This window comes from Mastomys coucha, unplaced genomic scaffold, assembly GCF_008632895.1.
Source record: "Mastomys coucha isolate ucsf_1 unplaced genomic scaffold, UCSF_Mcou_1 pScaffold23, whole genome shotgun sequence".
Lineage (NCBI taxonomy): Eukaryota > Metazoa > Chordata > Mammalia > Rodentia > Muridae > Mastomys > Mastomys coucha.
This window is the reverse complement of record NW_022196906.1, coordinates 47,336,226-47,349,985: the sequence shown is the minus strand read 5'-3', so window position 1 is coordinate 47,349,985 and position 13,760 is coordinate 47,336,226. Positions and strand designations below refer to the sequence as shown.

The 13,760-nt window shown below is 44.0% G+C and overlaps 1 protein-coding gene and 1 non-coding gene across 5 annotated transcripts in view; both read right to left on the bottom strand.

Moving 5' to 3' along the window:
• Exph5 (exophilin 5) overlaps positions 1 to 13,760 on the bottom strand; it is a 96,791-nt gene that overhangs the window by 23,280 nt on the left and 59,751 nt on the right. For all 4 annotated transcript variants that reach the window (XM_031343529.1, XM_031343527.1, XM_031343528.1 and 1 more), the window contains one exon: positions 2,106 to 2,154. In XM_031343529.1, coding sequence (XP_031199389.1) covers positions 2,106 to 2,154 — 49 coding nt within the window. The remainder of the gene's footprint in view (positions 1 to 2,105; positions 2,155 to 13,760) is intronic.
• On the bottom strand, positions 4,039 to 4,103 carry LOC116074053. The gene has a single exon (XR_004112035.1). It is a non-coding gene; the product is annotated as a U7 small nuclear RNA (small nuclear RNA).

The window sequence follows — 13,760 nt, the reverse complement described above, 5'->3', positions numbered from 1 at the left end:
TTTTTTCCTGAGATGAGGTCTTATGTAGCTTGGGCTAGCCTTGAACTTGCTATGTAGCAGAGGCTGCTATGAACTTCTAACCCTCCCATGTGATGGAATTACAGGCATGTATCACCACACAGGGGGTTTGTCTAGTGTATGTACACGCAAGTGTGCTTGTGTGTGTTTTAAGATATAGTCTCATATAGCCCATGCTAGCCTTGTTGAACTCAGTTCAAGATGCCTGAATTCAAGGCATCTGTGTGCACATGGATGCCTCAGACATCATGCCCTAGTTGTTGTCCACTTTTTAATTTGTTTAAGTAGATGCACCCCCCTCCCTTTAAGATTGGTTCTCTATCAACTGAGTGACACCTTTGTCCCTGAAGGTGGATTTTAACTTTATATTCTTCTCTTCTCAGGAAATTGTCCTCAACTAGAGGCTACATGTTCCACTGGAAACATCTGGCAATCTCTATCACAAGTGGATGGAGGAGAGATCCTGGCATCCTTTAGGCAGAGGCGAGGCACTATTACAAATTCTGCATACTGGCTAACACCCTCACAGAGCATGGGTCATATCCATGGTGGAGTCTGAGGACTGCCGGGCTAGGTGATCTCTGTTTCCTTCTAGTGCCAAAGCATTTGGTGTTTCTGAAGTGATTTGTTTCTTTAATTGTGCAAATGTTTAAATAAATCTCTTGTCAGAGAAGGGTCATTCAATCATGCAGTAAACCTCACACAAAATACTAACATCCCCCTGTATCATTCTTGCCCAGCTGCCAATAAAGTGGTGGGGAATTCATCCCCTCAGATCTGGCCAAAGATCCCAGTGGCATCAACATTAACTCCCAGGAGGCCACACACAGTTTTGGCTTTAGGCAGAACTTCCATTCTTTTCCTCTGGTCACTGGTGGGAGTGGGAGCCACTCTCAGGCTCACTGGCAAGTCCCTTACACACTAAGAGTTGTGAAATAGTTCATTAAAAATAGCAACCAGAAATGATTTCTTTTTTTCAAGGCAGAGTTTCTCTGTGTGACTGGCTGCCCTGGAACTTGCTCTGTGGACTCACAGATCTGCCTCAAAAGCCTACCTTTTATTTACATTTACATATCATAACCTATATAGAAAGTTGTAGGCGGGGGCTGGAGAGATGGCTCAGCAGTTAAGAGCACTGACTGCTCTTCTGAAGGTCCTGAGTTCAAATCCCAACAACCACATGGTGGCTCACAACCCTCTGTAATGAGATCTGATGCCCTCTTCTGGTGTGTCTGAAGACAGTTACAATGTACTTACATATAATAAATAAATAAATCTTTGAAAAAAAGAGAAAGTTGTAGGCATACACAAAACAGAAGTTATGATCTCAAAAAGCAAAAATAGAAAACGTTTTATTCTCGGTCTAGAAGAAAATAGGAACATAGTGCTATACAGTGGAAAATTGGAATTTTAGCCTTTGGAACTGGAGAGATGGCGCAGGGGTTAAGAGCACCCAGGTTGATCATCTCCTGACCTCATGCTGGCTCCAGTTCCAGGAATATGACCCCCCTCTTCTGGTCTCTGAGGGTACTGCTTGCAAGTGGTACACAGATAACCAGCTTGCACTCACAGCAAAAACACATATGTGCATAAAATAATTAAAATAAGGATAATTACATTTCTGCCTTTGGTGCATGAGGGTTGTGTGTGGTCAAGCTCCTTCTTCAGCTACACACACCTAATACTTCAATGGTTTCCACTTTGAATAAAACAATGTCCATACTCAGAAAGGATCCAGTTAACACCCACTTGGTTGTCAACTGTGGCTATGGCTGCCCCATACCTCTTCCCCCATCTACTTGTTTAGTATTGTAGGAGTGACAGTGACAGTGACTGATGGCAGAGGTGTCAGCTCTAGCGTGGCGGAGACACAATGGCTACGGCTTCCTGCAGAGGCTATGAGCCTTCCTGTGCCAGAGCCAGCTGGCGATCTACCACCCAGAGACCTTAGACTCTTTGGGAGAAATCTGAACTTCTAATGTAAATTTGAAGAGGGGCCAGGAAGAATCCAGCTCACTAGGTAGCCAAGGCTTGATGACACAGACGCTGAAGTTTTTAGAGTCACCTTTGGCTCCCCAGGTACTTACCGCAGATGTCCCCCTCACAGATGCTGAAGGTCTTATACGTTCATCGCACCTGTGGAAAGACGTTGAAATCATTTCTTTGAAGAGGTTGATAGCACATTAGCACATTTATCGTTTACATAGCCAATAGCACATTTACCGTTACATGACAATATCAAGAAGAATGAGATGCATTTCTAATGCTCCATAGAAGGACGCCTCTTGAATAAGACTTTTCCTGCTACATTTTAGAACTGGTATTTCTATTTTTGGCACCCAAGTAGATTTGCCTTTGAGCACAACATAAAAACACGTAACAAGCCGTTTACATCAGCTGAATGTTTACTCTGTGGCTGGAACTGCTCTCACTCAGATACCCCACACCTTTGAGGCAGAAATCATAGCTGCTTCCATTTCACAGGTGGCAAAATAAAGTACAGGGAAGTTGGGAAGCTCGGCTCAGGAAGCAGTGAGCATCCAGGGTAGAAACTGGGTTGGGGCTGTCTAAATGTATCATTATTCTTAACCAGCAGAGTACACTGGCTTCTGTGTAAATGAAAACATTTCTGTGCCTGGGCATTTACATTTTAACGAACCATTACGTCAGGGCCAGAATTGATTTATAAGAACCATTTAAAAACCAAACCTCACCCAAATTGCTTCTGAGTGCTTTTGTTCATAAAGACCCTGATTTGAGGTGACATTATTTTGGAGGTAAGCAAGTGTGTTTTCATTGTTTACATTGCTTTTCTTAATTCAACAATAAAGAGAAAACTTAATAATTCCTAAGTCCAAAGTTGAGATATGGCTGGAAACATGGCTTATAAAGCAAAGGCACCTACCACCAAGCCTGCTGACCAGAGCTGGATGCCCTAGAGCCTACATTGTGGGAAGAGAGGACCACAAACTGTGCTCTGACCTCTATACATATACTGTGGTAGACATGTGGCCCAATACATACACAAAATGAATGAATAAATATAAAAGTAAAAAGGCATAGATGTCAGCTTGTCCATCTATATTCCTATGCCAATGTGTGCTCTTCTGGATCTTAATTCAGGCTATAGACTTGTAATGATTCACAGCTCTTTGTGAAGTAGGCCACCTCCTCCGCATAGCAGCAGTGCGGGGATCAGGAGTTACACAAGTTGGGAGTGTAGATTGGAGCAGTCAAGAATGGCAACAGCTGCCCTTCATCTACTCCCCTGATTCATGGTTCATGACAATTGACCATGAAAGCTGGGAGACCAAACAGTTTTATATTTTTAAAGATAGCCATAGCTGTTTTATAGTTGATCTCAGATTTTGAACAGAAATTGAATTAAGTCATGGATAGTTTTTCATTCTATTCTGAAATATTAGCTCTACTAATAATACTCTGCATATTAAACACAAGTCAGGATTCCTTGTCAGGATTCCTTGACTCTCGGAGGTCCTGAGAGAAGGGGTGCTTGATGCCGGGTGGTGGTGGCGCACACCTTTAATCCCAGCACTTGGGAGGCAGAGGCAGGCTGATTTCTGAGTTCAAGGCCAGCCTGGTCTACAGAGTGAGTTCCAGGACAGTCAAGGCTACACAGAGAAACCCTGTCTTGAAAAACCAAAAAAGAGAGAGAGAGAGAGAGAGAGAGAGAGAGAGAGAGAGAGAGAGAGAGAGAGAGAGAAGGGGTGCTTGAGAGTAGTGAAACAAACAACTTGAAGTCAAATGATGGGTCCCAGCTGACAGCCTGTGCTTTGCTCAAGATGGCTTCTTAGACAGCTCTCCGTAGATAGCTCTTGGTTCTGTAGTCTGCTCGAGACAAGCTTTCTGCTCAAGACAGCTCTTTCTTGCTAGAAAAAAATTTCAAAAAGCTCCCTGGATAGCTCATGGATTTTTCCATCAGAAAAGCTGCTATAAAAAATTCTTGGATGTTCTAGAAGAACAATTCTAAAAGAGCTGTGTTAACTCTCTAGGTAATTCTTGGGATTTCTGACCAAGGACAGAAACACTGTTAGAAAAAAATTCTAAAAGAGCTATGAACATTCTAAAAGAACCTTGTTTGCTATCCATGGATTTTCTGACCAAAATCAGAAATCCTGTTAGCAAAAAATTCCGAAAGAGCTATGTTTGCTTTGCAGAGATTTCCAGACAGCTCAGCTCTCCTAAAAATAGAACTGCTATCACCCTCTGCTAGCTTATCTCATGCAGACCAAAAGCCCAGCCTTTTATTTATATATCAATTCAGTCATTTATTCCAGGTTCCCTCTTGACCATCCTACAAATCAGCATTCCATGATCTTAGCCCCTTGACTATCAGGAAGAAGATAGCAAGTGCTTTTTTGTTTTATTAAACATTGCAAATGAATTCAGAGATCTGCTTGCTTTTGTAAACTTAGTTTGGTGGGATTCTGTCCTGAGATTACCATTCCAACTATGCCAGGATCTAAATTTACTTTCTCAGGCTGATGCTGAACTCAGAAATCTGTCTCCTTTTGAATCTTTCTGACAAGCTACTTCATAGTGCAGCTGCTTCTATTCTCTTAGATCTATGAAGCTTCTCATACAGTTCATGTTGCATCCTTACATTTTACATAGTTGAGAAATTTTTGAACTCATATTTTCAGAGTTCTTTCCCACAGCCTTGAGGGCTGTTCTGAAGGTCTCAGCAGTTACCATTTTGGTGAGACATTAGCCACACCTTCACCTGCCATACTCAAGCTGTCTTTGATTGTCATGGAGTAATTAACCTTGAGGGAGAGGACATTGGCAGGGAAAATATTTTCTGAAGGAGGAACATGAAGCAAAAATATACCTTTTTTAAAAACCTTGTTTAAGCCTTATGCCCACAGCAACCATGGACACTCGTGGAGTCCCACGCCCTGCTGGCTCTGTTCCAGGGGTGGGAACCATGTCGCAATGTCCCTGCCATGGCCAAGCTGGATTGGCAAAATCTGAGGATTTTTGGATTAGGGGTGTACACTGTTTAATTTATTCTTGCTATGTAGCTCCAGCTAGCCTGAACTCATTATGTAAATCAGGTAGGCCTTGAACCTGCCACAATCCTCCCTCCCACCAAGATTACAGGAGTATGTTACCTCTTCCCAGGTTTATTCCTCTACCTACACTTGTTGAAGCTGTGTTCCTCCTACAAACTGTGCACACAAACCAGCTTTGAAATCTTTGAAGAAAAAAAATACAGCTGAGACAGGAACCCTGTATTCAGAGTGCTTTTAACCAAAGGGAACATAAAGAGCTGTGACATCACATTAGCCTTGAAAAGAAAAATAAGTGACAAGTAAGTGCATGGACTGTATGGACTGAAAACTCGTGCAGTAGGGAGAAGGTGGCAGAGAACAGTCACGGAGGTGAATGGGCAGGATGAGCAAAAACCAGAAGCCTGGCACATGCCTGCACTCCTAGCTTTCAGGAGGAAGAGGAGGAACATCACACTAGAGGTCAGCCTGATCTGTTCAGCAAGGTCCAGGTCAGTCAGACCTGGATAGTGAAACCCTGCCTCATAAAGCAAGCAAGCAAGCAAGCAAGCAAGCAAGCAAGCAAGCAAGCAAGCAAGCAAGCAATAAAGGGCTGGAGACATAACTAACAGTGAAGAGCACTGGTGCTCTTCAGAGGACCCAGGTTCAGTTCCCAGCACGCACATGGTAGCTCACAAACCATTAGTTGGGAGATCTGATACCTTCTTCTGGCCTCCATAGGCACCAGGCATGCACCTGGTGCACAAACATATATGAAGACAGAATACCCATAAATACATAAAATAAACAAAATTGAAAATAGACAAGTGAATGAACAAATAATGAATGAATGAATGAACAAATGAATGAATACTTTAACCTGAAATAAAGGCTTGGAGATAGGAATGTTACCAGGTCGGGTGGGAACTGGCAAGCAATTCAGTTAGCCTTGAGCCAGGAGTACAAGCCAGGTTGTGTCAGTTCTTTTTATAACCCTATTAACTACAGCCCTACTGCCTCCCACAGCTAAGCTGTCACTATCTTCACCAGGTCTCCTATTTGATTCAGAGTCAGAGCAACCAGGGCAGGATGCTGAGAAGGCTGAATAAGTGGGAAAAAGGGCTGAAGGGACAAAAGGTGTCTATATCACAGACCCACCAAGTACAGGTAGACAGAGTAGTGTACCTGTACTTAGTCACCTGGTGTGCCCTGCTGTGCATGCTACCATTCACTTTGTGAGAGGGGAACTTCCAGCCTGGAGGCTCACATCTCTGCATCTACTGCAGGCCTCTCAGGCCTTCCATAAGCATCATTGATGTCATGAAGGATATGCTGGAAAAAGCCGTCTGGCCTTGGCAAGAATAGCTTATCTTCTGCACTTATTGCCAAGTCCCTAATGATGTCATAGTTGAGAAATCTCACACAGATACTCTCCTTCCTCTCATTTCAACCATCCTGCCTGATAGTCACCTTCTTTCTTCTGGAATTCCCTCCATCCTTCATGAATCTTTGTAAGATTCAAACTCAATCATTGTAATCCCTGTCTAAAAATTCCTGAAAGGAATTGTTCAAAATCTTAACGTGATCCAAAGCTTTTCTTTAAAAATTTTTTTTTGTTACTACATTTATATATTTAGTTAGTGTATGTTTAAGCACATCTCCACAAGTGTGCATGTAGAGGTCAAAGGACAATTTGCAGGAGTCTGTTCTCTTTCCAACACATGGGTCCTGGGGATCACACTTGGGTCATCAGGTTTGGTGGCAAAGGTCCTTACCTGTTCAAGCATCTCACTAGCCCAGGGCTTTCCCTTTATCTGCCTAACCTCTTAAGCAAGCCCTCACCCACCCAATCTTATCTTTCAGCTCTCCTCCTAGGCATCTCTGGACCTGTCAACTTAATTCCATCTCAGTTATTCGCTCCTTTCCACACCTTTGCAGATGCCATTCTGAAATCCTCACGCAATAGTAAGGGCAGGGCTCAAGAACACACGAATATTCTTTTCTAACCCTTTGACCCCTGAGCAGTTCCATCTACAGGGTCACAGGCAGTTCAGAGCCCACTCAGTTAACCTTGGACTTCTTATCTTTCCATCCTCATTCTTTCCTATCTGGTTAACAAACCCCACTGACTCAAGCTCAGGATTCTCTCTGAAATCCATCCTTGTCTCTGCATCTACCCACACTCATTATACCCTTTAGTGCAATAGCCCTTCACTGTCCTGGTGTCTACAAGCTTGTCCCAAACAGGACAGATTGAACTGAGCCTCTTCCCTTCCAACTAAAAGATGAGGTTAATTTCTGCTCTCCATGACCTAGTCTGTACATGCCTTCTGGCCTCATAACCTACTTCCCTTTATCACTTCAGCTAGAGGGAATTTGACAGACACCTGAGCTTCTGCACATATGGTTCTTCGCCTGAAACATGTTTCCAACATCTCTGGGCCTGGACAATTATCTTACACTGCAAGGACCACGAGGCTGTCACTCACTCCAGAAGACTGAACCAGACTTTCGATAGAGCCCTGTCCTTCAGAGGTAATCCCACACCATATATGTCTTCTCCACCATGGCCATTCTTCTTGGTCTCTGATTTTGTCTTGATCTCACAGAAATGAAGCATGGGAAGGTGAGAAGTGTTGTTGTTGGTCTTGTAGAATTCTTATGTAGTCTGGTTAGGTAAATGAGTGAAGGAGGTCATTCCGCTTCCCATATTCACCCTTCCTCTGCTGTCCATCTCCATCCACTTAGCTCCCCAAAGCAGAAGAGAAGAAATGCCACCTCCACTTCTTCCTTACCCACCACTCCAACTGCTACAGTGTCACAATTCCACTCATAATTCTGCACAGAGCTGTTCATTTTAACATTTGCCATCCCAGGAATGTAGAGGTTTTGTTTCTTCTTGTGACTAATACCCAGCAAGAAGCAACTTAAGGGGTAAAGGGTATTTTTGGCTCATGGTTAAAAATACTCCCCCTGTGTTTGTCTTCTAGATGATTCTAAATCCAGTTAAATTGGTAACTAAGATTACATATTATAAATCTCCATCCTCCCTAGTTCTTATGTATGCGCTCATTTTTATTTTGTTTTGCTTTTTTGAGACAAAGATCTTATGTAGCCCAAACTGGTCTCACACTCACTGTGATGCTTGGCCCATGGAGTGGCACTATTAAAAGGTGTGGCCCTGTTAAAGTAAGTGTGTCACTGTGGGCGTGGATTTTAAGACCCTCATCCTAGCTGCCTGGAAGCCAGTATTCTGCTAGCAGCCTTCAGAAGAAGATGTAGAACTCTCAGCTCCTCCTGCACCATGCCTGCCTGGATGCTGCCATGTTCTTGCCTTGATGATAATGAACCAAACCTCTGAACCTGTAAGCTTGCCCCAATTAAATGTTGTCCTTATAAGAGTTGCCTTGGTCATGGTATCTTCACAGTAGTGGAAACCCTAACTAAGACACTCATTATGTAGCTGAGGCTAGACCAGAAGGGATGCACCACCAGGCCAGCATTCCTGCTACTGACTCTAATCTCCCCCCTTTTCTCTTCCTTCCTTTCTTTATTTCCTTCCTTCTTTCCTCCTTCCTTTCTTTCTTCTTTTCCTTTTTTCCTCCTTTCTCTCTCTCTCTCTCTCTCTCTCTCTCTCTCTCCCTCTTTCTTCCTTTCTTCCCCTCTCTCTCTTTCTTTCTTTCTGTTCTATTGATTGGAACAAAGATTTTCTACCTAGGCATTCCTGACACTCCTTTTCCTGTGCCCTTCTGTCTTGGTCACTGTAGACTGCTCCTCAGCACCCCCGATCTCTACCCTCACTTAAGCAGTGAAAACTGGAAAGGTTTTAAAGTAAAATCAAATGTCTACCGGGGCATAACAGTGCCCAGGGCTGAGAAACCACTGAGCTAGTTGATCTTTCTAAAGTGAAGAGCAGATGAGGTCCACTCGAGCTGACTCACCAAGTCTCAGTGACCTAGATGGAGTTCAGCATTCTCACTACATCCTTGCTTGGTACAGAGTCTAGTCTTTGAGTCACCTAACTTGGTCCTCTTCCTCCACGAAGCCTCCTGTATCCTCTAGTCTACGTTAAGAACTTCTTCTATTTGTTCCCCTGGAGGGAAGATCCTTGGTTATCAGATGTTCACCACGTGATACATCTGTCATCAGTGTATCTGCTGTTACCTAGGTCACAGCTAGGTCACATGAGATCCCTGAGGGAATTCAAAGGGACACAACTTCCTTAAGAGCCTTGACTGTTATTTGCTGGAAGCTGAAATAAAGAACAGATTCAGTGGTACATGCCTTTAATCTTCCCACTCAGGAGGCAAAGGCAGGTATATCTCTGAGTTTGAATCCATCCTGGTCTACAGAATGAGTTTCAGGGCTACATAGCTACATAGAGAAACCATGTCTGGAAAAACAAAATGAACACACAAGCAAAAAACAAAACAAACAGCAAGAAAAAGGAAGGAACAAAACAAACTGAACAGTTCTGAGGTGGACCAGCCACCTACTGCAGGAGCCAATCAGATTACAGAGTCCTCCTGGAAGAGACTTGGCTTTCTGTCCTCACTTTCCCTAAATGTACTGTCTGATCCTGGGTGGGACTTGGATACAAGCTTGACTAAACACAAAAGTGAAGCTATTTATTGCTTTGGCTGTTATCACCCATGCTGGGAATTGTTATAGCCATTAGCTTTGTCTGAAGAAGCTGCAGGGCTTCCCAATTATCCTGGAGAAATAAAAATAAAGTTTCCCTTTTCCCAGCCTTGTGTTGCCTAAATCATATTCCAAAGCCAGGATCTGACCATCTCTTCATATAAAACTGTTCATGCAACTCAGACTTCATAAAGATAATCAGATCAACTGGAAGCCACTGGCTACCCAGGATGAATGAAACTCAGACTCTGCCAACATCTTGCTTCTCCCAGCTGTTCATCTGTCTGTACCACACCTACCACCACAGAGGCAACCCCTGCCTAAGAAAGACGTATCTCCTTTACTCTGAATTCTCTGGCTAATGGTCTTAGAGTCTTCTAGCCCAACTTGGACTTTTCAACTAGAAAATGGGGAGGGGAAAGAAAGGAAGAGAGAGAGGCACAAGGAATATTAATTCAGGGAAAATAAGATGTGCCTTTTAACTTTCCAAAATAGTATTTGACCTTTCTGCTTACATAATAGAGTTTGCAGCTGAACGGCCCAAGCTGTGTACGCCCTATGGATCAGGCAAATTTGGGCATGTCTGAGAAGTGGTTAGGTGGATCCACCAAAGCTCCTTGCATCTGAAGGGAATTAAATCATCCTTAAGAAACAGAAGGGTGGGTTTCAATTCTCATCCCAAAGTCACAGTTATCAGCCCATGTGTAACCATGCTAGGAATAGTCACCAGTATGCCATATACTATGGGAATTCTCCAAGGAAGGAAGGCTTTAACTGTACATTATTATTCATGAGCTTTACAAACTTGTTCCCTTGTGTTTTCATTTGGGGACTGCCACAGGAAAAGAGCAATGGGACAAAAAATAAAAAATAAAAAAAATAAAACCCTACATTTCTGAAATTGCCAAAACCAGGAGGAGCATATGGCTGTGGCTTTCAGATGGTGGGTGGACAGAGGGCTGGTGGCTCCCCGAGGGCGTGACTTCCTGGTGGAGCATGCTGGAACATATTGCCTCATCATGGTCAGGAAGGAGTCATTTCTGTAACTGAGAATCTGGACCAAGAAAGGAATAGCTAAGAATGCTATTCTGAAGGCCAGAGTGCCCAGGGTGTATACCACAAACACTTACTAAACTCTAGGGAGGGAGCCCGTGGGACAGCAGAGGTACTGAGACTTTGTGGTGGGGGCTGAGCACCACAGGTCATACACCAGCTACTTATAACATAACCTGGGAAGCCCCACCTACAGGAAGTGCTGTTGAGAGCTGCATGCCTTACATTAAACTGTCTTGAGTACATGGGATAGCAACAAATAAGAGATAAGCATAAATGTGTTTCTTTCTTCCTGGAGTTTGGGTCAGTTCAATCCTTTTCAAGTAACATGAAAGTTAGAAAAGGGAGAGTGGGGGGGGCACAGTGAGTTTTGGAGGAAGAGGATATGTCTGAGACAGAAACAGAAGCCGTTTGACTTTTTATAATGTTTGGGATCACTGCACACTCATAGACTTTTTGGTTCATTGAAAGTAATAAAACCAAAACTTCAAGATTCTGCATACTGCCAAGCCGGAACCTCAGCACTCAGGAGGCACAGGTAGGACGATTGCAATGAATTCCAGGTCAGATTGGGCTATATAGACTTTCAGGCCAGCCTGGACTACAGTGTGCAACTCTCTCTCAACAAAGCAAAATAAGAGAAGATAATATATACCACCACCACTACCAATACCCCATATACTGTAGTGCCCCTTATTCTTGTGTGGGGGATACATTCTAAGATCTCTTGTGGTTACTAGAAACTACAGTTGGTACACAATCCTGTAGTTACCTTATTTTTTTTATACATAGATACCTATGCTTAATTCATATGCTATGCATAGGAAGAAATAGATATGACTAACAAATAAGAGCAAACTTGGACAGCCACAATATACTTTAATAAGAGTTACATGGATCTAGATTCCTCTCTTTCACGGCTTCTCATCATACCCTACTATAGTTTGGAACCAGGGTTGGAAATTAACTGAATAGGAAGGGGGTTATCCTATTGCGTGGACCTTAAAGTAAACAAGGACACCTTGCCAAATTATGAACCCTCCTCCCCATTTTATTTTCTGAGTAAAGTTGTCTCCTCTCCAGTGTCATTTCTGAGGGGGAGCCAAAGCATAGAGCTGAATATGGTGGGATACATTTATAATTGTAGAACCCAGGAGGCTGAGGCTGAGGATTGGGAGTTTAAAGTCAGTTGGGCTACATATTGAATTTGAAACTAGCCTGGCCTCTACAAAAGAACCTTGTCTCAAAACCAGAACAAAATAAAACAGTCAAAGCTTAAGAGAAGAAAATAATCCTCAAGTGGTGGAATACACATTTAATCTTAGCACTTGAGAGGCAGATGGAGCTCCGTGATTTTGAAGATCCTGGTCTACATAGTAAATTCTAGGACATCTAGGACTACATAGAGAGACCATGTCTCAGAACAAACAGAGAGGAAGCTCTACTCCCAGGCACTCTAACACACCCAGGATCAGAGGTGAGGAGGATACATCTGTCCCAACACTGGGAGTAACTGGGACCAGCGGGACCAAGCACACAGGAACTCTGTCAGCCCAGGGGCTCAGGTTTCTTCCAGTCTGTCTGAGCTAGTGCCCTGAGCAGACCTCGGGCTCAAGCTCCACAGCCAGTCCCACAACACCCAGAGGAAGCTCCGCTCCCAGGTGCTTTAACAGGTTCAGGATCAGAGGTGAGGAGGACACAACATCTGTCCCAACACCGGGAGTAACTGGGACCAGCAAGACCCAGGCACACAGGAACTCTGCCAGCCCAGTGGTTTGAGTTGCTTCTGGTCTGAATGGGCCAGCTGGTGCCCTGAGCAGACACTGGGCACAAACTCTGCAGTCATTCCCAAAATACCCAGAGGAAGCTCCACTCCTAGGTGCTCTAACAAGCCCAGGGTCACAGGATCCCAGAATCACAGGATCACAGAGACAGCTTGACTCTGAGGAGTTCTGACACAACCAGGATCACAGGAAGGACAGGCTCCAGTAAGATTTAGCAAGGGTAGGTAGCACTAGAGATAACCAGATGATGCGGGGCAAGCGTAAGAATATAAACAACACAAACCAAGGTTAGTTGGCATCATCAGAACCCAATACTCCCACCGTTGCAAGTCCTGGACACATTATCACACCAGAAAAGCAAGATATAAAATTCAGATATAAAATTACTTCTCATGATGATGATACAGAACTTTAAGAAAGACATAAATAGCACCCTCAAAGAAATACAAGGGAATACAGGTAAACAACTAGAAGTCCTTCAAGAGGAAACACAAAAAATCCCTTAAAGAACTACAGGAAAAGACAATCAAACAGGTGAAGGAAATGAGCAAAACCATCCAGAATCTAAAAATGGAAATAGAAACAATAAAGAAATCAGAAAGAGAGACAACCCTGGAGATATAAAACCTAGGAAAGAAATCAGGAATCGTAGATGCAAGCATCACCAACAGAATACAAGAGATAGAAGAGAGAATCTCGAGAAGAAGCTCCACTCCCAGGTGCTCTGACACACCCAGGATTAGAGGTAAGCAGGAACCAACATCTGTCCCAACACTGGGAGTAACTGGGACCAGCGGGACCAGGCACACAGGAACTCCACCAGCCCAGTGACTCGGGTTCCTTCCAGTCTGTCTGGGCTGGGGTCCAGAGAAGGCCTTGGGCGCAAGCTCCGCAGCCAGTTCCACAACACCCAGAGGAATCTCCACTCCCAGGCACTCTGACACACCCAGGATCAGAGGTGACCAGGAACCAACATCTGTCCCAACACTGGGAGTAACTAGGTCCAGCAGGACCAGGCACACAGGAACTCTGCCAGCCCAGTAACTCCTGTTGATTCCGGTCTGTCTGGGTTAGTGTTCTGAGCAAACCTTGGGCACAAGCTCTGCAGTCAGTCCCACAACACACAGAGAAAGCCACACTCCCAGGTGACTTAACAAGCCCAGGATCCCAGGATCACAGAATCCCAGGATCACAGAGTCAGCTTGATTCTGAGGAGTTCTGACACAACCAGGATTACAGGAAGGACAGGCTC